Source organism: Chiloscyllium plagiosum, unplaced genomic scaffold, assembly GCF_037043375.1.
Source record: "Chiloscyllium plagiosum isolate Xiang-an unplaced genomic scaffold, Cpla_swu_hap1 HiC_scaffold_22, whole genome shotgun sequence".
Lineage (NCBI taxonomy): Eukaryota > Metazoa > Chordata > Chondrichthyes > Orectolobiformes > Hemiscylliidae > Chiloscyllium > Chiloscyllium plagiosum.
The window spans coordinates 42,721,572-42,748,375 of record NW_028270160.1 but is presented as its reverse complement, the minus strand read 5'-3'; the positions used below and the strand labels follow the sequence as shown (position 1 = coordinate 42,748,375).

The 26,804-nt window shown below is 39.1% G+C and overlaps 1 protein-coding gene across 1 annotated transcript in view; it reads right to left on the bottom strand.

Annotated features, from left to right (window-relative positions):
* Positions 1-26,804, bottom strand: part of adgra1b (adhesion G protein-coupled receptor A1b) — a 529,688-nt gene that overhangs the window by 71,154 nt on the left and 431,730 nt on the right. The window contains exons 13-14 of the mRNA XM_043712551.2: positions 23,070-23,277; positions 21,968-22,176 (exon numbers count right to left, since the gene is read on the bottom strand). Of these exons, the coding sequence (XP_043568486.2) occupies positions 21,968-22,176; positions 23,070-23,277 (417 nt within the window). The remainder of the gene's footprint in view (positions 1-21,967; positions 22,177-23,069; positions 23,278-26,804) is intronic.

Here is a 26,804-nt window from a genome sequence, read left to right as displayed (position 1 = left end):
GGAAGAGCTCCTAAAGACGATTTTCTTAGAATCTACCTCACCCTCCGAAGCAAAAGGAATTCAAGCAAAGACCACAGTTCCAGGAAGACACACCATATCATGAACATGAGAGTGTGTTACAGAAATGCCAAATAAATTCATAATCAGAGGATGTTTTGGGACAATACATAACTTATCTTCTTTTCACAGGTTTAACTATTATTTAAGTGCCTTAAAGTGAACACACTGCAAAATTTTGACTTTTCTTGTTTCTCGTTAGACCTCTCTGCATGACGGTGTGCATATTAACTGCTTAGGAAGGGTGATATATATGTAGATTGACTTAATTCAAACAGTTTGCCAGTAATCACTGCATCATTGTTTGAGGAATTTTTTTTTGTTAATTTACCAGTTATTTATTGTTGACTCACAAAACCTGCCTGACTTATTCTTGGCACTGAATCTGACACAGTCTGGGACCTATATAATTGACCATGTTACCAAAGTGGTTCAATTTAAAATTTGTTGTGACCAGTGGAGGAGTGGGCCTGGAACAGGAAACTGTGCACCCTTCTGACCTCAGTTATAACAACTGCAAATTTCATAGCTAATCTGTAACTTCTCCTTTTCTGCCAATACTACCCCATCTGTTTTAAATATTCCTCTTAATCGAACTACTATATTAATGGCTGAACACATTTGGATGTTGCTGCACCCTTGCAATTGGCCAAGATTGCAAATTTCAACCCTCAGAGGCTGTCATATGGTAAATAAAAAAAATGAAAAGAACTGTGGATGCTGGAATTCAGAAGTGGAAACAGAAATTGCTGGAAAAACTCAGCAGGTCTGGAAGTATCTGTGAGCGAAATTAGAGTTAATCTGAAACCTGGATCTGAAATATTACCTCTCCACAGATACTGCCAAACCTGCTGAGTTTTTCCAGCAATTTCTGTTTTTGTTTGTCGCAGTCTTGTGGTACTGTCTGCCACTCTTGCATCTCAATTATTCTCCCAAAATTGCCAACCACAGGCTAAAAAATGCCCAAACTCTTCAGTTAGCGGATTTCCCAAGAATATTTTGCGACCTATCAGACTACTGAACTTCTGAATGCTAGCCTTGCGCTTCACAGTGGCTCTTCAGAGATGAATGTAGCCGTATCTAGAGGCACTGACAGAAAATATGGACAGAGAACAGCTTTTCATGGAAATAAACATGAGTGGCTAAGGGCTAGCACTGGGAAATGTCTCTGATTGCTTTATTCTGCAGACAAGCTGCAGAGCCTCAACATGCAGAATGTCCTCTGGCCATGCTTAATGACTTCCTGAGGTGGTAATCTGATAACATTTGTTTATCTTCAGTATGATAAACCCAGTTGCAGCTGACTTCACCACACAACATCTAACTGCTACTCTTAAACATATCAGGGACTATCTTTGAAAACAAACCATTTGGGGAATTACATTTTAACACACTGTCTTGATACACCAAGTCATGGCAGATTTTGCCTTTGACAATGTGTAAATGAGTGAGCAAATACTTGACCAAAACAGACATTTCTTAAAGCGCTTGCAAGTGAGTTTGGATTTGCACCAATTTCACTGATTGCACCCAAAATGGATTCTACCTGAGAAACTAACTTCTTTGGTGTGGGAATCCAAAACTAAGTAGCAAACACTTATAAATCAGAACCATCTTATTCTGGAGTGAAATCACAAAATGCTTTTTCACACAAAGGGGAGTGGAACTATGGAATTATCTTTTTTGAAAAGGCCATGGGTGATGGTTCAATTGAAATTTTCAAGACTGCCATATAGATTGTTGTTATGCTCCAATTGTTAAAGGCTGTCCTATGGGATTTTATTACTAAGTGTGGCTTGCAATACAAAAGAAAAATTTTGGATTCTGGTCACCTTATGTATGACTGACAGGAGCTCAGCAATGCCTTTTAAAAGATGTGACAATTTGTTCTTTATGTTCACTTTTGAACTTATACTCCAATTGAACATGTTACCTCTGAATTTTAATTGGTTATTATTTTGATTTCCACTATTTTACTATCACATTCTTAGATTTGTTAAACAACTTATTTACTATTTGTAGTGCAATTTAATAACCTGCTTTCTATTAATAACATTGCAGCATGTTTTTAAATAAAAAAAACTCTTCAAATTGCTTTCCAGTGATAGGCTGCTATTGACAGCAGTGTTTCGACATGAGGATTGAATTCATATCCTTATAAAATTGAATCATGTGGCTGTCTTGTTTGCTATAAGATTAAAAATCACACAACACCAGGTTATAGCCCAACAGGTTTAATTGGAAGAACACTAGCTTTCGAAGTGACGCTCCTTCATCAGAAGGTAGTGGAGGACTCAATCGTAACACACAGAATTTATAGCAAAAATTTACAGTGTGATGTAACTGAAATTATACATCGAAAAACTGATTGTCTGTTAAGCCAAATCTTGTTTGCTATAGTTTGTGAAATATTAATAGCTGTTATGGTGAAAAAGTGACTGGATATTTTTTTCACTCTCAGAATGCTCTGATTAATTATGGTCCTGATCCATTATGATGAAAGTTAAAAGTGGAAGCATTTCCTAAAAAGCATCCTGGATTTTGAAGAATGAATAGCTATTTTCAACATTTCTCTCAGTCAACAAATAAACAAAATGCCATCTTATGTGGCTGCTTACAAAAACATAGAATTATATACCACTGATTGTTCAATCACCTTTCATTTTATAATAAACAAGAAAGACATTGATTATGAATGGATCACAAGGACTGTGAAATGAACAGTTACTTTGATGTAGAGATTATTCCATTTTCCTGATCTGGCATTCAATCTAAGAAAACCTTTAGCTGCTAGTCACGTTGAAAGAATTATCAATGTGTGACTGCAAGCAAAGCAGTGACCAGCATTTCAAGGCCTCATTTCAAGGCAAAATTGATATATTGCAGTCATAATAATACCACATACAACGAACAAAAAAAATCTTCAATTTGTGCTGAAATTGCTTCTGATTCAATTAAGTTTACTAGAAATGACTATGTAGTGAGAATTTATATTCTCGGACAAGGTCATACATTGATGCAGAAATTATATCATTTTCAAATTCTCTTTGAGTCACAGAGTCATACAGATGTATAGCACAGAAACACGTCCACGCTGACCAGATATCCTAAAGTGATCTAACCCCATTTGCCAGCATTTGGTGCAATTCGCTCTGAACCCTTCCTATTTGTGTACTCAACTAGATGCCTTTTAAATGTTATAATTGTACCAGCCTCCACCACCTCCTCCGGCAGCTCATTCCACACAAGCACCACACTCTGCAAGAAAAAGTCGCCCCTTAGGTCCCTTTTAAACTTTTTTCCTCTCACCTGAACCTATACCCTCTAGTTTGGTACTCTCCTACCCAGGGAAAAAGACCTTGGCTATTCACCCTACAAGCCCCTCATGATTTTATAAACCTCTCTAAGGTCACCCCTCGGCCTCTGATGCTACTGGGAAAACAGCTCAAACCTTCCAACGCTGGCAGCATCCTTATAAATCTTTTCTGGCACTTTCAAGTTTCACAACATGTTTTATTCAGCAGGCACGCCCAAAATTGAATGCATTTTTCCAAGTGGCCTTACGCTATGAATTTTAATAAAAACAATAGTATACAATATAAACAAAGAAAATCACTTGGATAATACTTCTATGAGTTTTTAAAATTTCAAATAAGACATGGCTAAGTTGACATTCCAGTCTGCAGTCCATTGAATTAATAATAATATTTTATGATACTGAAATTGATTTGAGTTTCACCTAATCAGTTCATTTTGAAAAATATACTTGACGACTTTCAGAAATGCAGTCATGGAGTTGACAAGGTAATAAGACCACGAGATGTAGCAGCAGAACTAGATAACTGGGCCTATCAGGTCTGCTCTATCACACATTAAAATCATGGCTGATATGTTAATCCTCAACTCTACTTTTCTGTCTTTTTCCCATATCTCTTGATTACTTGATTGAGTGAACATCTGTCTGTCCCAGCCTTGAATATTTTTAATGACCAGGCCTCAATAGCCCTCTGATGAAAAGAAAATCCAGTGAATTAACATCTTCTGAGAGATGAAATTCCTAACTCTGCCTCAATTACTCTGAGATTATACCTCCAGATCATACAGTCTCCCAAAGGGAGAAACGAACTTTCCACATCTGACATAGTTCTTAATAATCTGATATATTTCAACAAGCTTTCAATAAGATCATACTCCCTGATTATTTCTATTTCTTTAAATATACATCGTGACACTATATCTGTAACAGGAATATTTATAGCACAGATTAATGATGTATTTAACTTTGTTAAGAGCTGCAGCAGAATAACAAAGTTAAGATACTAAATTCATAATATCGCAATGATTTCCTTGAATGAATCCCAGGAATGCAGTAAACATTAACTTCCATTAAAATAAGAAAGATTTGATGCTCCTGTTATATTGGGCTTCACTGTTACTGAATCGATGAGCTGCAGAATTGCCAGGTAATTCATCAAAGATGAGGCCTTGAAATGCTTGTCACTACATTGCTAGCAGTCTCACATGGATAATTCTTTAAAAGTAACTGTAAAAGGGAGTGATCGGAAAAAGGGGCAATTCAGAGGGATGTCTGATCGAGCAACAGAATGATAGCAGCAGGCAGGTAGGGTATTAGTAATCAGGGAGGATGGAGAGATTATGACTGACAGTGACTTATGGTTTTAATAGGAGGTTGGAAAGAACATTCCGGCTCCTTTTGGCTCCACATTTGGATCAAATCAATTGTGAACAAATGGCCTCAGTCAACTATTAGGCTTTTTATTTACACCTGCAAGAACATAAGAAGTAGGTAGACACATGTGGCTCTCTGGCCTGCTGCACCATTCAGTTTGATCACGGTCGGATCCTAATTCCACTTTTCTAACCATTCCCTATAATCCTCGGTTCTTTCAAGGGCCAGAAATATTTCCACCTCAGACCTAAATATATTCAACAAAGGTGCACTGAAAACCATCTGGGATTGTAAAGGTTTGTAATCTGAGTGAAGAAATATGTCCTTTGCTCTGTCCAAAATAGACCTGTTGTCTGAGAACTGTACCTACTCCAGCCAAGAGGAATGTCTTTTCAATGCCTACCCAGACAAACCCCTTTAGAATCTCAACTGTTTCAAGTAGATCACATTCCTTAAGCCCCAGAGTCCAGGACCAATGTATCAAACGTCTCCTCATAGGACAATCCACCCAACTCAAAAACGAATCCAGTAGACCTTCACGGAATTGTCCCCAAGGCAACTATATCATGGATAGAGAGACAAATTTGTACACTGCACTCACCATGCAGTACTAAAAAGACCTCGTACTCTTGTATCCCCTTATAATATTCACAAACATACCATTTGCTTTCCTGATTTAGAGATGCCGGTGTCGGACTGGGGTGTACAAAGTTTTAAATTTGCTTTCCTAATTGCTTACTGTACTGGCATGTAAACTTTGTGTTGCTCATGCAGGTGCACCAAAGTCCCTTTGAACATGAAAATTTCACCTTACAATTTTCCTTTTAAAAAGTTTCCTGCTTTTCTATTCTTACTCATTAAGGAAAGAACGTCACACTTCCTCACATTATACTTCATCTACCACCAAACCTGTTAATATCTTTTGGCTGCTTCCTCATAGCTGACATTTCCACTGAACTTTATATCATCAGCAGATAGATATATTACTCTCACTCTCTAAGTCTAATTCATAACTATTGATTGTAAATAACAGTGACTCCACTATTGTTCCCTTCAGAGCTCTACTAGTCACAGCGTGCCCACTTGAAGATACCCTGTTTATTCATATCTGTGTCCTCTCCATTAACCAAGCCTCTGTCCACACTAATATATTAAAACAACTACACGAGCCCTTATCTTGTATATTAACCTTTCACATTTGCAGCTGACACAAAGGTTGGAGGTGTCGTCGATAGTATCGAGGGCTATTGCAGGCTGCAGCGTGACATAGACAGGATGCAGAGGTGGGCTGAGAAATGGCAGATGGAGTTCAACCTGGATAAATGCGAAGGGATGCATTTTGGAAGGTCGAACTCGAATGCTGAATATAGGATTAAAGACAGGATTTTTGGTAGTATAGAGGAACAGAGGGATCTGGGTGTGCAAGTACATAGATCCATCAAAGTTGCCACCCAAGTGGATAGGGTTGTTAAGAAAGCATATAGTGCTTTGGCTTTCATTAACAAGGGGATCGAGTTTAAGATCCGCAAAGTTTTGCTACAGCTCTACAAGTCCCTGGTGAGACCACACTTGGAATATTGTGCCCAGTTCTGGTCGCCCTACTATAGAAAAAATACAGAGGCTTTGGAGAGGGTGCAAAGAAGATTTACCAGGATGCTGCCCGGACTGGAGGGCTTGCCTAATGAAGAAAGATTGAAAAAGTTCGGACTTTTCTCTCTGGAGAGAAGGAGGAAGAGAGGAGACCCGACCGAGGTATACAAGATAATGAGAGGAATAGATAGAATCAATAGCCAGAGACTTTTCCCCAGGACAGGATTGACAGGTACGAGGGGTCATAGTTTTAAGATATTAGGAGGAAGGTATAAAGGAGACATCAGGGGTAGGTTCTTTATGCAGAGAGTTGTGAATGCATGGAATGCGTTGCCAGCGGTGATGGTGGAAGCAGAGTCATTAGGGACATTTAAGCGACTGCTGGACATGCACATGGAGAGCAGTGAGTTTAGGGGTGTGTAGGTTAGGTTATTTATTACATTAGAATTAAACCTCGCCACAACACCGTGGGCCAAAGGGCCTGTTTGTGCTGTACTTTTCTATGTTCTTTGTTCTATGGAATCTTGTACAATGCCACTTGAAAATCCAGATATTTTACATCCACTGGCTTCCCTTTACCATTCCTACTAGTTACATTCTCAAAAACTTACAATAAATTCATCAAATATAACTTCATTTTCATGACACTATTTTGATTTTCATCATACTATGGTTTTCTAACTGCATTGATAAGCTTTTCTAATAACAGCTTCCTGTAAACTGATGCAAGCTTAGAGGCCTTATTTCCCTGTCCATTGAATCCCTACAGTATGGAAGCTGGCCATTCAGCCCATCAAATTAACACCAACCCTGTGAAGAGCAACCTACCCTGCTGTAACCCTACATTTCACTGAGCTTGCATATCCCTGGTCACCATGGGCAATTTAGTGCAATCCACCTAACCTGCACATCTTTGGAGGAAACTGGGGGAACCACAGGGAGAATACGCAAACTCCACACAGTCATCTGAGGGTAGAATCAAACCCAGGTCCCTGGTACTGTGAGGCAGCAGTGCTAACCATTGAGCCACCCACCTACCCTCACTCCTCTTTCTTAAATAGCAATGTTACATTTGTTGATTTTCAATTTGCTGGGATCATTCGAGAAATAAGGGAATTTTGGAAAATCATCGCTAGTGCATTGCATCTCTCTGTAGCTATTTCTTTTAGAACCCTAGGAAGCAGGCCATGAGGGGACTGATCCAAATTTGTTTCTGATGTTACTTACCTTATATTTCTCTGTGTTAGTACTTTCTTAGTTACCTTCTATTTCTGGCTTGTAATTTGTACATTCTTTGTATGAACACCCAATGGGCAAAAAGATCTTTTAGTGGCTCATACTGTCCTGAAACTGCTATTGCCATTATGTCATTAGGTGTAGGATTGATCAGCTGCTGACCAGGACAGTGACACTAGGAAGCATAAACCTACTGCCCCTTTCAAGGTTGCATTTGTGGTCCAACTACTCTCCTAATGCTCTTCTGCTGCCAGTTAGTCAGCCAGCCCAGGCTGCTTCTGCCCATGCCAAGATAGTCCAGCACAAAGAAGAGCCTTTAGGGCCAGAGATGCACAATTTATGAAGAACTCGTCCAGGAAATATGGATGTCACTGGTAAAGTTAGCAATTGTCACTAATTCCTAATTGTCCTTGAATTGAATGGCTTGCTAGACCATTTCAGACAGAAGATAAAGGTCAAACACCTTGCTGTGGGTCTAGAGTCACATGTAGTGCAGACCCCAGGTAAGGATGACGGATTTCTTTCCTTAACATGTATTAGTGAACCATGTAGGTTTTTAGTAATAATTGCCAGTGGTTGCACGGTCATCATTTGAATTCTACATTTTACTGAATCGGAATTTCACCATCCATTATGGTGAGATTTGAAATGAAGTACCCAAAACATTAGCTCGGGACTCCAGATTACTAGTCCAATGACAGGACCACTAGGTCACCAACCTGTCCCTCCTTAGGCATCCTGAAAGGACACCTACATTCATCACAACATGAAACTCAGCAGCCTTCCATTAGCCATGTTGCAGCCATTAAAACAGCATTACATCGGGGCAGTGAACACGAAGGAAGTGGATAAGAGTGACTGTTTGTTTTTTGTATGGAATAATCAAACATTTCTTTGAGAAAGTTGATTACAATGTGCGTTTTGTGGTGACTTTTGTCACACAATTGTGAGCAATACCTGTGTAATCAATAGCACCATATACCATGGGGCAAGTGTTCCCTTGTTTCAGTTGCTTTTCTCTCACAAGAGAAATTGAAATAAAGTCAGCTGTCTCCGTATACAGAGGCTCAGTAAACTCTCGTACGCAACAGTAGATTACAAGCAGTTTTAAATTTGCCTGTTTGAGGAAGACGTAAACCATATAAAACTTTACTGTCACAACCAGTGTCACTGTACTGGCAATGCTGAACTCATTCTGGTCTGCTGCCACAGCTACATTGCAACAGATGGGAGTTGTCAGTGAGCACCATCTTGGTGAAACAGGGAAGTCTATCGCACTGCTCCTAAATCAGGCTGAGCTCAGACAATTATTTCCTGAAGACTGCTGAAGTGTCCCATTGAGAGCCTTTCCCTCCTCTTTAGGAAGTTTGTCCTATTCTGGGTTAACTTTGCTTATTCAGCCTGTCATGGCACAGGCCAAATAGGATAGAAACAACTGCACACATATCAGGGAGCAGGTGCTCTGAGCAGCAACACAGAAGTGAGGGTGGAGGCATTCATTATGTGTGATACAAGTCATTGTGGTTTAAGGAAATTGTATAAATACCCAAATGCTTCGGCCACAATCAGTAGAAATCAAACAGCAACTAACCTGAAAGATGCTTAAGATATATTAAAATAGCAGAGGCTCTTTCTGCTATTCAATGCAAGCTCAGCTGTGCAAGGTGAAGAGAGGGTGTTAGTTCAAGGATTCACATGTCAGTGTTGCCGTCAAATGCAGACTGATGTCAAAAGCTGCTTATTCTGTAATCCTCCACGACACTCTCTAAACAAGCTTAACGTACCCTTATGAAAGTGGTGCCTAACTTGATCAATATCACAATTGCTACACAGATGTTACACTTCTCCAGCTTCCACCCACATGCATAGGATCTGTTCAGATGAGGAGGAACATGACGGCACTTGGAAGTACTCAAGAGTGCCCTCATAAGAACATGGTACGATGCTCAACTCATCGACCGCCAGTTCTGACGTGCCATAGCGAGAAACTGTAATGACCTCCTCAGGAGACAGACACGAGCTGCAACCGACAGAATATCTTTCATTGTCCAGTACTTCCCAAGAGCCGAAAAACTACGTCATGTTCTTTGCAACTTGCGACACATTATCAATGAGGACGAGCATCTCGCTAAGACCTTTTCCGTGCCTCCACTTCTCACCTTTAAACGATGAGCAAACCTCAAACAGATCATTGTTTGCAGCAAATTGCCCGGCTTCCAGGACAACACCATACAACCCTGTCACGGTGGATGCTGTAAGACATGTCAGAGTGTAGACACAGATACCACCATTTTGCATAGGGACACCTCCCATCATGTACACAGCAGGTACTCATGTGACTCGACCAATGTTGTAAATCTCATACGCTGCAGGCAAGGTTGCCCTGAGGCATGGCACATTGGCGAGACCAAGCCGAGGCAACGGCAATGGATGAACGGACACCACACAACAATCAACAAACAGGAGTGTTTCCTCCCAGTCAAAGAACACTTCAACGGTCCAGGACATTCAACCTCAGACCATCAGTTGACTGTCCTCCATGGTGGACTTTGGGGCAGGCAACAACGCAAAGTGGCCGAGCAGAGGCTGATAGCCAAGTTCGGTACCCATGGGGATGGCCTCAAGTGGGACCTTGGGTTCATGTCACACTACAGGTGGCTCCACTGCATCTCACACACACACACACACATATACATTTTTAAGTTTGTTGGGTGAATTTGTACTTGCAGAATTACATTTTATTTTGCTCAAAAACTGCATGAATCCATGTAATATTCTGTAAAACCCTTTTTTAGATTAGAATCTGAACATTGGGGCACAGACAGCCTCACACAGGGCATCTCAAACCTTCAATGCATTATCTGAGCTGACATGGCACCTGTTGTTAAAGTTCACTTGAGAATGTAACTTTAAAAAAAGATTCTGGGATTTACATATGAAAGAACTGAAACCAACATGGTCATTCTAAAAGATGAGAGACTTAACAAACAATCCAGGTCTTTTCAATATATAATTTCAGTTGCATCACACTGTAAACTTTTGCTACAAATTCTGTGTCTTACGATCTTGTACTCCACGACCACTTGATGATGGAGCAAGCTGGTGTTTCTAAATAGACCTATTGGACTGTAACCTGATATTGTCAGATTTTTAACTTTGTACACCCTAGTCCAACACCGGCACCTCCAAATCATGACTGCTGGACTATAACCTGGCATTGTGTGAGTTTTAACTTAACATCACAACTGTGTGCAGAGTGGATTCAATTTTGGATACCCAATGTGACATTCGTAGTGTCAAAATTACAGGCGTATAAAACGAAATATTGCTGTCCAGGTGTCTTCTGAGCTGCCGATGAAGCAGGAAGTATACAGGTGAGAAATCTGGATGAGCAAAATACCCAAGGTAAGCAAAGTAAATAAATATGAAAGTAAATTATGAAGTTTCTAGAAACAAAAGTACTCCTGCTTTATTTTAACAATGCCTCCTTTACCATCAGACTTGAGCAGAATGTCAGTCTATCAGTCTCATCATTGTACGCTCTCACTGCAACAGAAGTGGAACTGCTTCTCCCTTATCCTTCCCCTGGACCCACTCTCCACCCCTCACACCTGGCTACTCCCATTGCTGTCCAGTTTGCCACTTCATTCAGAGAATGATGCAGCTACTGAGGCAGCCTGTGAAATATTGAGGGCTCTTTATGTGTGTTCCCCGGGTCAATGGTTTGTAATTCCTTTCAGGGGTACCTGGCTGCGACATGAAGTAAATTAAGTACAAAGCCATTACTCAAGTCCTTCAGTGTCCTTGGCAGTCATATCACAGACATTGCGACACATCAATTGCAACACTGTCGCCTACATTTGCGATATCAACAAAGTGCAACCGTATTGTAATCAGAACGACTACAAGTTGTTTGTTATTCTAAATCATAGAAATTTGACAATGACAGCAATTTTACAAAGGGAGACTCCAAAAATACTGTTCCTGTAAAATCTTCAAAATGTAGTTTTTTTGTTTGTTTTAATATATTTAATTATCCAAATTAAAAATCCAATACAGAAGCCCTAAATCATAGCTATGATTGCCATTTTTCTTTTGACTTCTATCATTATCACTCGCAGATCATTTTAAATATTAAAACTATCCCATTAGGAGTAGTAACTTAAAGAACTGATTTCAGATTGTTGTAAGAGTGATCATTGAAGAGTCCAAGGAATTATAGCAACAAAAAATTATTCATAGACACATTTAACATCTGTTCCAACAATTATTTGAATTCCATGTAAAAATGATATGCTTGGTAAAGAGTAAATCCCTTCAATGATATGAAAACTGAAATGTATTACCAAATAAACTATAATTCAGAGTTTTAGGATGTTTAAAAACTAATAGTATTAGTCTAGAGTCTACATATTCTATTCAACTACTGAATCTATTTGCTGAAATAATGATAAAGATAAGGAATGTTAAATTAAAGGCAAGTAATTTCTTTTGAATAAGGCCATTTAAATTGCTTTATGAAGAATGAAACTATGTGGACTAAGAAACCAAATGTGCTGTGTACCATTTCTAAGATGAACAGGATCTGATTACATGAATTAACATTAAGCAGATCAAATATGCCTATGCAAAATTTTGTTATATCAATTAATAATAGCCTAAATACAAAGATAAATTTTATCATGTGCGGTATGTCAATCATGCAGAATGACAGGTTGCATTCTGTGCTATCTACTTGATCTTCTCGGGTTTCTATCATTGAGTATTTTCATGTTGTGCTTCCCAGAATATAGGACACACAGTGACAGTATTGCAAATGTGCTTATGCTTGTCCTTGTGATGCTGGATAACTGGGACTAGGGAAGAATAAAGAAGAAGGTTCTTGTTTTATGCTTCACCTGTTTCTCACTCAGAAAAATGATAAATGACAGGGAGTAGTTTGGTGGGGGCCCTATTATAAACCTATTTGCAATCAATAAAATCTCAGCAAATCTGCAAATGAAAGCTAACATTCTCATTCACTTGTGTACTTCTTTAAACATACAAATTCAGAGACTGCACCAGTTACAAAACCACGCTTGTAAATGGTGGAGAAATAAACAGAGCATCCATAATAACTTAAGTCCCACTTTCTCCAGTATTTGTGACATTGAACCTTCTATTTTTCTATTGAATGGCTTAAGATAATGCTAAATGGACAGATTTCTTTAAAAAAGATTTTTTTTATGCAAGAAAGAGGAGTATTTCTCTCGCCTACCACCAGATATCAGCCTTCAAATTCCACAAAGTTTGCTTCTGCTTTCCCATCCTATCCAGAATTCACACAGCAACAAAACTGGCAGAATGCAATCAAGTGTCCATAATATGCCGACAGCTCTCTGGTAAACAAAAACGACATTAGGTTTGTAACTGAAATTTATTCAGATCTCCCAATCACTGCTTGAGCAAGCATCACATTACTCTTCTCTGAAATCTCCTTTCTGATCCTCATAACACGGATCTCTACTCCCAGGCTGCTACACATGTGAACTATTAATCATAATCTTAAATGGAAGTCATGAGAAAAGGTGTGAAATACCTTGTTACAAAGTGTGAAGAACACTGAGGTTTATACCATATTGTTGTCCTCTAATATATGTACTCTAACAAATGCTTGAGAGCAAAAGAATAGCATTTGACAGTGTTAAAAACTACTTTAGTGTTGAGGCATTTTGTTGAGGAAAAGAGCAGAATTTGTTTGGAGTTAGAAAGGAACAGGAGATATATATATCAGAGTAGATTTTTGTCTTCACTACCAGGACAGTAATCTGACAAAGGGATTTGCCCACTCTTTACAGAAACTGACGTGTTCCATTTTATTAATTTCAATCAAATTTCCTAACAGTCATAGGGAAAAGCAGGTGTCAAAGAATCAGCAGCCCTTTATTTATCATGCTCAATTTTCCTTTTCATTATATTCATTGACATTGGGAAAACTTGGCTGTCCATAGCCATTGCTTAACCTTTATACAAACATCCGGTCAGGCAGCACCTGAGGAATAGAAGAGTCGATGTTTCCAGCATAAGCTCTTCATCAGGAATTCTCTTCATCAGAAAGATTGACTCTCCTGCTCCTCGGATGCTGCCTGACCAGCTGTGCTTTTCCAGAGCCTCACTTTTTGACTCTGATCTCCAGCATCTGCAGTCCTCACTTTCTCCTCTATGCAAGCATAACAGTTACTTAGCATTTACAGCTCAGAAGTGGAACATTTAATGCAACCGTGTTTATGTTTCACATAAGCTTCCTCCCACTTTATTCTGTTTCAGCAAATTAATATATCTGTTCTCCCGAATGTACTTATCCAACTACATGGTTATGATATTCATCCCAAGCAGTAGTGAGTTCCACATACTCAACATTCAAAACAAAAGACAAAAATCCCCAGAATTCTTTCTTGGATTTATTTGTGACAATTTGGACTGTCTTATAGAGAGTTCCTATCGAAAGGTAAATTCTGAAATGCAATGCAAATGCATTATATACTCATTGACTAATATGACACACTGTTCAAATTCCGTGCTTCTATGTTCAATCTAGTTATTCCACATAAGCCTTCATGCACATATTTCACATATCGTGAATTATTGTTCTTTTTCAAATTTCCTCAGTGAGCTCCTTATTATTTGCTTTTTGTCTCTCTCAAACTGAACAAAAATCAACACATCTCACTGCAGTTTGCGTGATCCTGCTGTGTAACAAGGTGTTGTCATGTTTGGTTTCACAGCAGTCATGGATTTTCAAATTAATTGAAGCTGAAGGTGTGTGAAGATATTGTATTTGACCATTTTTGTTATCCAGCTCACAAACAGTCCATCTCAAAAATTAGTTGTTGGATTCCAATTAAACCTGGCACACAGCTAGGCTGTGGCCCAAGGCAGAATGGGTTAGTTTTCTGTGAAGATACAGATTTAGATCCAAATGTTAGACTTTTTAAAAATAATCTGTAAACATTGGAAGTAGGGCAAGTTAATTTTCTTGAAAAGCATATTGGGCATTGTTTGCTTTGAATCAGACTGTCATGGATTCTCTCAGCTGTGAAAATATGTGCAGAATGTTCAGTGCAGGTTGTTGGGTATGGCCTGGGCTGAAGCTTCTTAATGGGAAGGGAGCATTTAGTAAAGAGATTTCTTTTTAAGCTTTGTACTAACAGCACATCACCCAGACAGGGAAATGCTTCAGGAAAGAGCTACAAAATTGTAATACTTTGAATATGTGGAGAGATATAGAGTTAATGTTTTGAGGCCAATGTGACTCTTCTCCAGAACTCTGATGGAGGCAAGAAGTCTACTGAGGATCCTCTTCTGTTGTGAGGTTAGGCATTTTGAAATGTTTCTCAGGACATGAAAAATGCTGCATAATCAATAGTATTTTCTTTCCTCCTTTCTTGACAGCCCTGATTTACTGAGATTCAGTTGAGGTGCTGGTAGCTCTCTAGTAGTTTGACCAGGTATCCATTGTTCTGAGGTGAATCTAGGCAGTGTAAACAAACATTTTGGCATTGTTGCAATTGAGCAAATTGCCACATTTTGTGCATGCTTGTACACCTTCTAAAATGGTTTATTCACATCTATCCAGAGCAGAAAAGTCAGTCAGTTTTCCTCTTCCTACACTAGGGACAATTCAACTATTGCTACGGCTGAGTTAAATTGTTTCAGTCAAGGCTGGAAATTGTATCTGGGTCCTTCTGAGTTTTATTATTTAGTCTATTTATCACCAGGGTCTTCATAATATTGCTGCTTATGTTAAGCTTGAATTAAACTGAAATTTAGCTTTGTGAAGTTAAACCAAAATGCCAGTCTGAATTTCTGCTTGTGTTTGAACAATCTAGTTAGAATGATATAGATTCACAAAAAAGACTGGGCCATTTCATGAAATTTCCTTACACTGCAACCTTTTAGAGCTGGAACATGAGTCTCGGCATTTCATGACCTTGTTTTTTGACACAATGTCATATACAAATGACATCTTTTAAATTTATCTGCAAATATTTATGTAGGGCATATACATAAATACATTTTACCACATGGCTCATAATTTATTATACTCTCACACTCATTCCAGCATTACCTCTCAATGTGCACTGCCTGTAGATCATGACAAGCAAGTCCAGGCAGCCCAGATGTTCCCTTCAGCAATAAAGCCAGCAGCAGCTGCCTGTTTGAAGCTGGAAAGTGATGAGGACGATCAGAATCCCAGGGGGCTCCTACAGCAGTCTGGCTATCGTGGACACTGAGAAGGATTATTGGATGAGGGGACAGGACGACACATCTGGTCATCAAGGAGAGTCAGAATGCAAAATAAAGAGGTATGCTCCTTTATTTCAACTCAAGAATTTGTTTTCATTGAAGTACAGATGTGAATGTTGAATGAATCTTATTATTCATGGATATTGAGGTCATTCAGAAAGGTGAACATTCAGTTGATGTGGGGTCTTATACTCAGGTGGTAAATATTGGAAGGGTCCAGTTGGACAGTAGGATCTCTTTAGTTGTGATATGAAGAAGTTGGTAGTGCTTTAACTCTCTTAATAATTGGCCTAAGAAATGTTGAAGATGCAGTACGTTGCTGCATTCAATCACTTTCTAAGTGCCTCCTGTAGTATCTGATTGGATGGCATTCACAATTGAAATGAATGATTTATCTGAGTGGTCATGCTATTGGTGAACTGGGACTGCCACCTCTCTTTGCATAGCCATTATCTCCCTGTCATTCACATTGAACTGCATAACGCCATTGAGCACAGCATATAGTCAGGATCTTTAAATAGCTTTGGGAATCCATCAGAACTGTCCAGACAGAAGCATGTTCCTATGATCTCTCCGGAAGGATTCAACAATGAGTTGAGTGTATCTCTTGCAAGCCGAGAGTTTACTGCCCATCCCAAATGAGAAGATGGGGATCAGCTATTTTCTTGAACTATTGCCAATCAGGTGGTGGAGGGACTTCCATCATGCTGTTAAATACTAAGTTTATGGATTTTGGATCCAGTGATAATGGAAGATTGACAGTGTATTTCCAAGTCAGAATGATGTGTGTCTTGGAGAAGTATTTGCAGATGGTAGTGTTGTCTTGTGTCTGATGCCCTTGTCTTTTTCGGTAATAACAGTTGTGGGTTTGGAAGGTGCTATTGAAAAAAAACCTGGATAACTGCTGACTTGCAACATGCAATTGATTCACACAACAGGCCCAGTGCACTGATGGCGCATGGTGTGAATGTTTAAGAAGATTTAGATTGTGCAATCCAATGAGGTGTTCTATTTTAGATGGTGTCAAGCTTCTCAAGTATTATTGGAGTTGCACTTATGGGGAGGCAACAGCCAGATGGTACAATCGTTAGACTGTTACTCTAGAGACTCATTTCTTGTTCTGGGGACTGGGTGGTGGAATTTGAATTTCGTACAAATCTGGAATTTAAAGTCTAATGATGACCATGAATCCATAGTCAATTGTCCTAAAAACCTATCTGGTTCACTAAAGTATGTGACTCCAAACCCACAACAATGTAAATGACATTTAGCTGCACTCTGTGCAATTAAGGATTGGCAAAAAATGCTGGCCCAGACAGCATCACCCTCATCCCATAATTATTAAAAAAAAACGGATCCAGGCAAGTGATTTGAATTTGCTCACACTCCTGACTTGTGTCTTGCAGTGGTAACAGGCTTTGGGGAGTCAGGAGATGAACTGTGTGCCACTGACCTGCTCCTTTACATGCTCACCCAGTTAAGCTTCTGGTTTGGACACTGAGGAAATTGATTTCGGAGATTCAGTGATGGTAATGTCTAAGGTAATGCTTACTGTTCATGTTACATTCACTACACTCACCCTACTCTGGGTAGAGGCAATGAGTCCTTCTCTTGATTTCAAAGGAAATAGGTAGATCTGTATCAAGTCCCTGAGATCTGAGTAATTCTGCCTGAATGAATATTGCTGGACTTATTGCTAGCATGCAATAAGCCTTTCTATTGTCTAGGCATGGTGTCTCTCCTGTAGTACTCTACAGTGGTGTATCCTTTATCAATAGGTACTAAATAACCCAAGACAAAGCACAAAGGAGGCAGTGAAATACTTCAAACAAGTGCACACCAGTAGAGGTGGCAAATGTCAGAAGAGTCCAGTAGTGGCAAATATCATAGTGATTGCCAAGAGGTGGTGGTCAGATGTTTTTCTGGCTTAGACATGCATTGCCCCGTTTGTATCATAATGTTAACTGTAGTGAGTTGATTAGGTTTTGTTGCATTCAAGCACAAATTGCACCATTATCTGAGGGACTGTGAATGAAAAACAGTGCAGTGAACTTTCCCACTTTTGACCTTATGATGGAGGGAAGGCCATTGCTGAATCAGTTTCAATGGCTTAAGTCTTGAGGCATTACCCTGAGGAACTCTACAGCAACGTCCTGTAGTTGAGATGATTGGCATTCAACAATCTGATCCATCTTCCCTTGTCCTAGGTATGATTGCTGTACAACTTTGATCTGACTGATTGGTCACTTAGCCCATGCTGATTGGTGCACAAGGTATAGTACACCGTAACTTCAGCTGGTTGACATCTTTGAAATGCCATGACAATTGACCACTTCACCTCATTTTATCTATGTTAGGTGTAGTTCCTGCTGTGCTATTCTGCACTCCTCAGTGAACCAAGATTGACTGCCTGTCTTAATGATGTTGACAGAGCAAGGCATATGCCAACTCGTGGTTTTGTATGATGGAATGATGTTCTGCAGCTGATGATAGCTGATGGCAAATAGGCTTTGAATTGCTGGATCTGAGCTGGATTTGGCATGGTGATGTTACTCCTGAATTCACTGGGAATATTCTCAGCATGAAGACAGGGCTTTATTTGTACAGGAACTGGTCATTCCTACCAATACTACTGTGCATGGATGTAGCAAGTACATTGGTGAGGGTGAGATCATGGAGGTGTTCCCCTCACTTTGGGATTCTCACCACAAGTCCAGTGCAATAGAAAATCCTCAATCCTTCAGGATTGGACTAACTTTGTCAGTTGTGGAACTACCAAGCCACCTTTGGTGATGGACATTAAAATCTCCTATCCAGAGTCCAGCAGCCCTGTGCTTCTTTCAAGTAATGTTCAACAAGGAGGAACACACATTAATTAGCTAAAGGAAGGCAATAAGCAGTATTCAGGAGGATCACCCTTTTCTCAATATAGGCCAGATTCGATGAACCATCATGGATCCTGAGTTAATGATTAAGACAATACACTGTTGTGTTAATGGGCGGTTGAAGCTGTCCTACTGGTAGGATGTGGCAAAATCATAAAGTGTTAGCCTCAGGCCATCAGGTCAAAAAGTTAGAAATCCACAATAAGGCAAGCTCTCAAACTGCACACTCCCACCTGAAACAGTTGACTGGGGAGCAGCTGTACTTAAATGGGTATTAGCAACACATGTTCAGTTACAGCAACAGCAGAATAAAATGTTCATTCACAAAGACAACATATGACAGTTGCACCTAGACAAGTAAGTCCCACAGGACCCAAACAGGGGATTTAGTAAGCTGTTAAAATAATGTTAAAGAAATCCTCCTTTAGTGCTGCAACTACAAATTATGCTAAACACCAATTTCCACAATCTCTTCAGCACAGAACTCTCATGGACAGTGGTACTACTAAAGGTATATTGTGGGTTTTTTGGTTGCTACTACAAAGGGCAGTAGTTAAAATCACAAAGAAAACTTTTTCAGTTTGTTGGTAGATTGCAAAAATTCAATACATTTAAACCACTTCCTGGAAGAAAAGGAAAACATGAGGAAAGACTGAGCTTGCATTTATGGCCTTTAGGATTTCCCAAAACATCTCACAGTGAGTGAAATCATTTTGAAGTGCAGTCACTATGTGGACACAGCCAGACAGTAAGGTTCCATTTGCAGCCATGGGATAATTGACTCGGTGGCTCTTTACTGATGTTGGTTTAAAGATGATTGTTGACAAGACGATGAGGAAAGTCACCTTGTTTCGAAGGTGAAACCAACCTTAAACATCAGTAAAAGGGTTGATGTGGCGTTGGTTTTAAATGCCTCATCCAAAGGATAACATCTCAAGCAATGCAGCAATTCGTTAGTGAGGCAACAGCATTGATTACATGTTTAAATGTTGGAATAGGGCTTATTCGACAACCGTATTCCCTAAAATCAACAATGAGCCCTGCGTGAGTCGGTACCCAGCATTAATGGCTACCAAGTAATTAACAGAGGTACGACTGATTATCAAAGAATTGACATAAAACCTCACATTGGGGAAAGAGATTCAACTTTGGTTTCCTACCAGAGCTGCAATGCAAACTATCAAATATAGTAACAGAACAAGAGACCTCCATAATATATGCATTCTATAATACAGGCCTTACTTCCTTTATTTCGCTTCAATTTGAAATATTCTTACTAGCATTCTCTTCATTACTTGAGTCCCTTGCTGAGAAGGTGAGTGCAAATAAGGTGACTCAGATTTCTAAGAGTTACCTACAACAGATCATTACCATTTTTGCTACAGGTGCCAATGTAAACACCCATTATATTACTATTTTGGAAGCTCCAGTATTACAGTAGCTTAAAGTTCTAAGCTGTTCTCAGATCTAACAAATTTAATGAGAGTACCTTGGAATCAAACAGATCATCCAGCCATTTCCTTTTTGTCCTTCTTAATATTTTACAAGAGTATTGGCCTACTCTCAATGCATAGATGTTGTAAAATAAGTTTCTCAGTACAATACAATGTCAACATAATCTTATAAAATAAATCAATAGGTAGATGTAGAACTCCTTCACAAATCTACTATCCTGCTTTAATACGTCTTAGTTAACAACTAAGTTTGTTTGGTCAAACAGAGATTTCACTCTTAAATATTTCACTTAAACACAGTTCTTAATGCGCAACACTGACAAATAATTTCAAATTGTATGACTACCTATTAAAAATTTTAGTTTATGTTTGGAATAATATGCTAATGTCCCTGAAGAGCTTTTGAAGGCCCCTTTATAAATACAAGAAAATTCAGTCTGGGGGGGAAATATAGTCAAACTACTTTGATGGCATTCATCTAAATATTCATACTTTGGATGGTGTCCAAGAGCTTTAGAAGAAATTCAAAATATTTTCCAAGAGGAATGATTTATGCCTCGGTGAGTGATAATAATCACATTACACTATAGACTGTCAAAAGCCCATGCTATGATTGGCCAACATCTGTGCTCCATCTGACAGCAGATTAGCATTCTGCACACACTTATCCTCTGTTCCACAGTCGTCAGTACAGCTGCCTTTTACAAATACATACCAATACCTTGACATTTACACAATTACAATACTTTCAACATGTAAACAAACTGAGCCTATTTATCTTGGTGTAATGCTGCTAAAATAATTCATTTGTAAATGCAATACATTTGATTTCAGCATGTGAGGGTAGGATTTCATGCTTCACATCATCTATTCGAAAAATCATGTTTGGAATGATAAAGCAATTTTAAATCCAATATTCCCAAATTGCTCCCACTAGAAAGGGACTTTCAGTATGTGTTGATGATCTCACCATGTACTGTATTTTACAGATTTGTCACACCCATTCTAAGGGTTGATGCTCAATTTATATGCATATTGCATGTTGCTTGGAATATGAAATGCGAGTCAGAACAAAAATGAAAGGGTATGCCACAGGAAACACAAAGACACAGAAATGATTTGGTGACATTTTAGCAACATTTTAAAACACATCTTGCAGCATTTTACAGTAGCTATGATCCCACCTTTAAACAGCAAGCAGGTTTTATAAAGGGTAAGAAGTCAAATATATATTACAGGCAAGGGCATCAGTAAACAAATAATAAACCCAGGCTTGAATATTACTCTAAAATGGCAACTAATGATGTGGGAAATTAGGACTGAGTGCTCTTGTTTCTTCTCTGGTCATTTAATAAAATTCTATTTCACATCGCATTTTCCTCATGCCTGATTGAAATAGACTATACAACACAATTTAAATGAAGAAACGGAAACCCTTTCAGGAATACAAACTGAACGCCAAACATCAACATATATACCGGCAGGACTTAGCCTACAAATAAATCAATTTACACAATATTTTTCTTCAACTAAAATTTATGAAGAGAGAGTTCAATGTTCGTCTGCAATATACTGAAGCACTGCAGTCTGCAAAAAAAAGATGTTGAATTATTTATGTCTAATGCTGCCTATAAAATGCTGCTGCCTTATTCTTGAACATCCCTTCTGTTTGTAAAATATATTCCTTTTTATTGAGGATGAGCTAAAGGGAGCGTGATAGTACGTTACCAAGCGTAACTTTCTGTTCAATGTTCCAAACATGTACTCACCATTAGGACTGCAAAGTTACCGAAGTGCACACATTGAATGGTGGTAATATTGCTTGCAGAGCCTGTTATATGGCACCCTTTAGCATGCCAACCACCGTGCCCATCCAAAAGGTCAAAATCCCAATATGCTGCAGTGGGATCTGTACCCAGCGCAAAATGCCTCAGAACAACAGTAATGGGTTTCGTGAGGTTCCCAAAGCTGCACCCATCTGCAGAAGCAAATTGAATTAGGTTAATGGAGTGGAAAGGTTTATAGCTGAATACTATATACACAGATCTGGAAGGTTTTGACAAAAAGAATCGCAGGATTTAAAAAAAAAACTTTTCAGCTTAAATGTAATGATTAAAAACTCAACACGAATTATGAAATGTGATGAAATTAAAGAACATGAAACTTCTACCTGTCTTTTAGAAAGTATTCTGTTGGAATATATTATCCAGAAATTAAAACTTAGTGAAATGAATTTAAAAAAAGCCCTGCTAGAATTTCTGCATAACACATTTTGTCTTTTGACACTTGTTTACATTATCCCTGACATATGTATTTACACTTTATGCAGATTAAATCATGTGTATTGAGTGTTACTATTCCCTCACATAACAACAATATTTTTGAAAATGGATATTTTAAAAATACAGTAAATCACCGAGCACAATTTATTTTGAAAATGCATGCTGCTTATATCTTGATTGAATGTTATACACTACACTTTATATTGGATAACAGCTGAATGATGGGCATGAGCTGGATACATTTTCAGAACGGACAGACTTGTTTGAATAAGTAAGCTAATTAGAACAATTAGCGAGAGCTATAGAAATTGATGCAACAATTATAAAGCAACTATTAGACATAGACCTTTCTTTTACATCCATATGTAGCAACAAATTGAAGGTCAACAATGCATTCAGAATTAATTTAGTTAAATGCTACATTTTGCAAGTGGTTTGACAAACAAGCTTTTGCCAAAACAAAAATACTGTTCAGGAATCTGTTTGATTTCATTGTCTCTCAAAGTAAAATAAAACCTATATGGTAATCTCATGTGCATCACTTAAACTAGTAGGACATACAGATTTTCAAATTTAAATAGAAAATTACCTATTTTGACGAAGACAACTGGAGTCGAAACACACTTGCGTTTCCCATCATCAGCAAGGTTTGATGAGTTACCTGTGCTGGGGAAGAGTTTTCCATTCCGAAATACAATAAATTGTAGCTTGCAAGATGAGTTGTCAACAGTGTGCAAGGCGAGGAAATGAGTGAAAATTGCTGGTGGCAACTGAACTGATGCCACTGCTACGGTGTTCTGTAGAATTAAAGAAAGAAGAAAAGATGTGAGTCACAATACTCTTGTTTTCAATAATTTCCTTTACAGCAAGGCATATGAACTGTCTCTTTTACTAACAGATTGGAAGCTACCAAAAACTGGAGTTATAACTAGGGGAATAGCTATAATTCAGTGCATTTTAACAAACAGCACATTTCCATTGCCTGAGAGTATCTTTCTGGTCAAGCTCCCTGCTGCAGAGGTGAGAATGGTTCCTACCATCCAAGCTAGAGGGTTACATCAACACTGCAGATCTTATTTAAAGAGACAATCTACCAGGTTTTTATCCTTCACTTGCAACAGAATCGGACAACTTACATACAGAATGGATTTATAAAAAGATTGCATAGATGTCTTTGTTCTTTATTAATATAAAATGGCACTGAAATAAAGTGCCTCATCAAAGTAAACACAGAGGGGAAACATATTTAAGCATTTTAATTCCAAATTTTCTCCACATAGACAACACTAATTTCTTCATTTTCTCTTAAATGATTACTGTTCATCTGGGTTTGTCATCTGCCTGGATTAATCACACATCAGTACCAAAAGCGTTCAGTGACTCACAGCATATCCTCATTAGAAAAGTAATGTAATATTTACACAGCCCATAACTGTATTTTTTTTCCTTTTGTGTTCAGTAATAAAGTTCTAACAAAAGTTTCATTTAAACCTTTTACCCACAATATTAAACATTGCAGTCATTAACAGTCACAGTTTCTGTGACATTTACTGTATGTGCAATTATAAATCTGAATGATAATCTCATAAAGCCTCCATGGCAGATGTAATATTTGGAGACAGAACATTGCCTTAGGCCAGGTCGAGGTGGAAGCACATTATGCAGCAAATGCCATGAAAAAAAAACACCCAGGAACTAAGACTAGAAATAACCATTGACTTCACTCTGTCAATGCACGCTTGGCCCAGCAGGGATAACAATTGCATTAAACAGAATATATACTATGCCCCATTCTCATCCCACTTGGGTGCCCGTCATAAGCCAGCCTCACATCAGATCTTTCCACCTATAACACTGCAAGCTAGAAAAAAAGTAAAGTAAACATGAAGTAAGTGTGCATTTTGTTTTCCACATTAACTCAGATAGGATAAACCAAGTTTATCAGAGAAAATGAGCAAGGAACCCAAGCTGCAGGCTAGACACTGTCGAACGGATATTGTCTGGTCACCTCCAGGAGCAGAATGTTCTCCGTGGGTTTTGAGGCACTTTCCGCTGCCTGCAATCTGTCAGGTTAATACTGGGGGCGGGGGATGGTGTCAGATGCTGACAATTTGCAGGAAACAGTCCCTCAAGCTGCGATTTTCCCTGAATTGGCCAATCAATGGCCAGAGGGTGGGCCATAGTTAAGCTAATGGCTCACCTCACAAAGTAGAAAACTCTTAGTATTGAGGAAGCAAGGGGCTGCCTTTTCAAAAAGAGATCAAGAGTCACCAGCTTAAGAAGGAGCCAGCTTAACACCTTGAGATTTATCAAGATTTAAAAGAATAATTGTTATGGGGAGCTCTCTTGTCAGGGGCACAGACAAGAGATTCCGAAGCCATAACCTTGAATCCAGGACAGTAGGTTGCCTCCCTGGTGCCAGGGTTAAGAACGGTTAAGCACTTTGTCAAAGGGGAGAATAAGAAACCGTAAGTTGTTGTACACATTGGTAAGAACAACATAGTTCGGAAAAGGGCTAAGGCTTTGCAGAGTGAATACAGGAGGTTCGGGACAAGGCTAAAAAGCAGAACCTCAAAGGTAGTAATCTCTTGGTGCATGTTCTAGTGAGAATAAGAATAAACAAAAGGGCAGAAAACTCAGTGGCTGAAGAGAAGGTGCAGTATGTAAGGATTCAGAGTTTTGGATCACTGCAATCTCTCCAGGGCAGAAAATACCTGTTCAAAAGGGATGGGTTCGCCTGAACTGGAAAGGGACCAATATCCTGGTGGGGAGATTTGCCAGTTCTATTTCTGGAGCCTTTAATCTAGTGGGGAGGGGAGGTGGGGGCGGTTTCCTGAGTAGCAGTGCAAATCGAAAGGCAGATGAGGATGGTTCTGAATCAGAAAATAGCAAGTTAATTAGAAAAGACAGACAACAGCAAGTCAGAGAATAAGGTAACTCTGAAGAATTAAACTGCATTTATTTCAATGCAAAGGGTCTTAGAGGTAAGGCTGACGAGCTCAGGGCACGTATGGAAACATGGGACAGGGACATCATAGCTGTGACAGAAAATCAGCTGAAGGAAGGATAGGATTGGCAGCTTAATCTTCTGGGTTTTAAATGCTACAGGAAGGATAGAAAGGGAGGCAAGAGAGATGGGGAAGTGGCATTTTTGATCAAGGAGAGCGTCACTACTGTACTTAGAGAGGATCTTTGAGTGACTGTCCAGTGAACCCATATGGGTAGAACTTAGAAATAAGAAAAGAACGATCACCTTGATGAGATTATACTATAAGCCCCCCAGCAGTCAGAGGGAAATTGAGGAACAAATATGTCGAGAGATCTCAGAAATATTAAGAATAATAGGATTGTAATGGTAAAGGATTTTAATTTTTTGACTGTTATTATGTTCAGCGTTTGGATGATGAGGAATTTGTTAAATGAGTTCTAGGTCATTTTATTTATCGATATGTAAATGTACCGACTAGAGAAAGACATTGGGGAGACAGGACGCCAACTCGCGAAACGTTTCAGGGAACATCTCTGGGACACATGCACAAAACAACCCCACCGCTCTATTGCCGACCACTTCAACTCCCCCTCCCACTCTGCCAAGGACATGCAAGTCCTGGGCCTCCTCCAATGCCAAATCCTAGCCACCCAACAATGGAGAAAGAACACCTCATCTTCCACTTAAGGCATCAATGATCAATGTTGACTTCACAAGTTTTCTCATCTCCCCTCCCCAACCTCCATCCCAGATCCAATCCTCCAACTCAGTACAACCCTCTTGACCTGTCCCACCCCATTAACCTATCTGCACCCTCCCCACCTGCATTTATCTTTTGCCTTCCAAGCTACATTCCTTCAGCCCCATCACCCCTCCTAATTATCTCTCAGCACCCCTCTCATTCCTGATGAAGGGCTTATGCCCGAAATGTTGACTCTCCTACTCCTCGGATGCTGCCTGACCTGCTGTGCTTTTCCAGCGCCACAATTTTTGACTCTGATCTCGAGCATCTGCAGTCCTCACTTTCTCTTACTACAGAAGGTGCAAAACATGGCCTTCTCTTGAGTAATAAGGCAGAGCAAGTGATTGAAATGATAGTGGGAGAACGCTTTAGGACAAGTGATCGTAATTCTATTAGTTTTGAAATAGTTATGGAAAAGAGTAGGCCTTCCATAAAAGTTAAAGTTCTTAATTGGAGTAAGGCAAATTTTAATGATATGAGATGGCACTTTCAAAAGTTGAAGGGAGTCAGCTATTTGCAGGCAAAGGGGTAACTGATAAATGGGAGTCTTTACGCTAGGTTCTGTGTTATGTTCCTATTCTGTTCCTATTGGA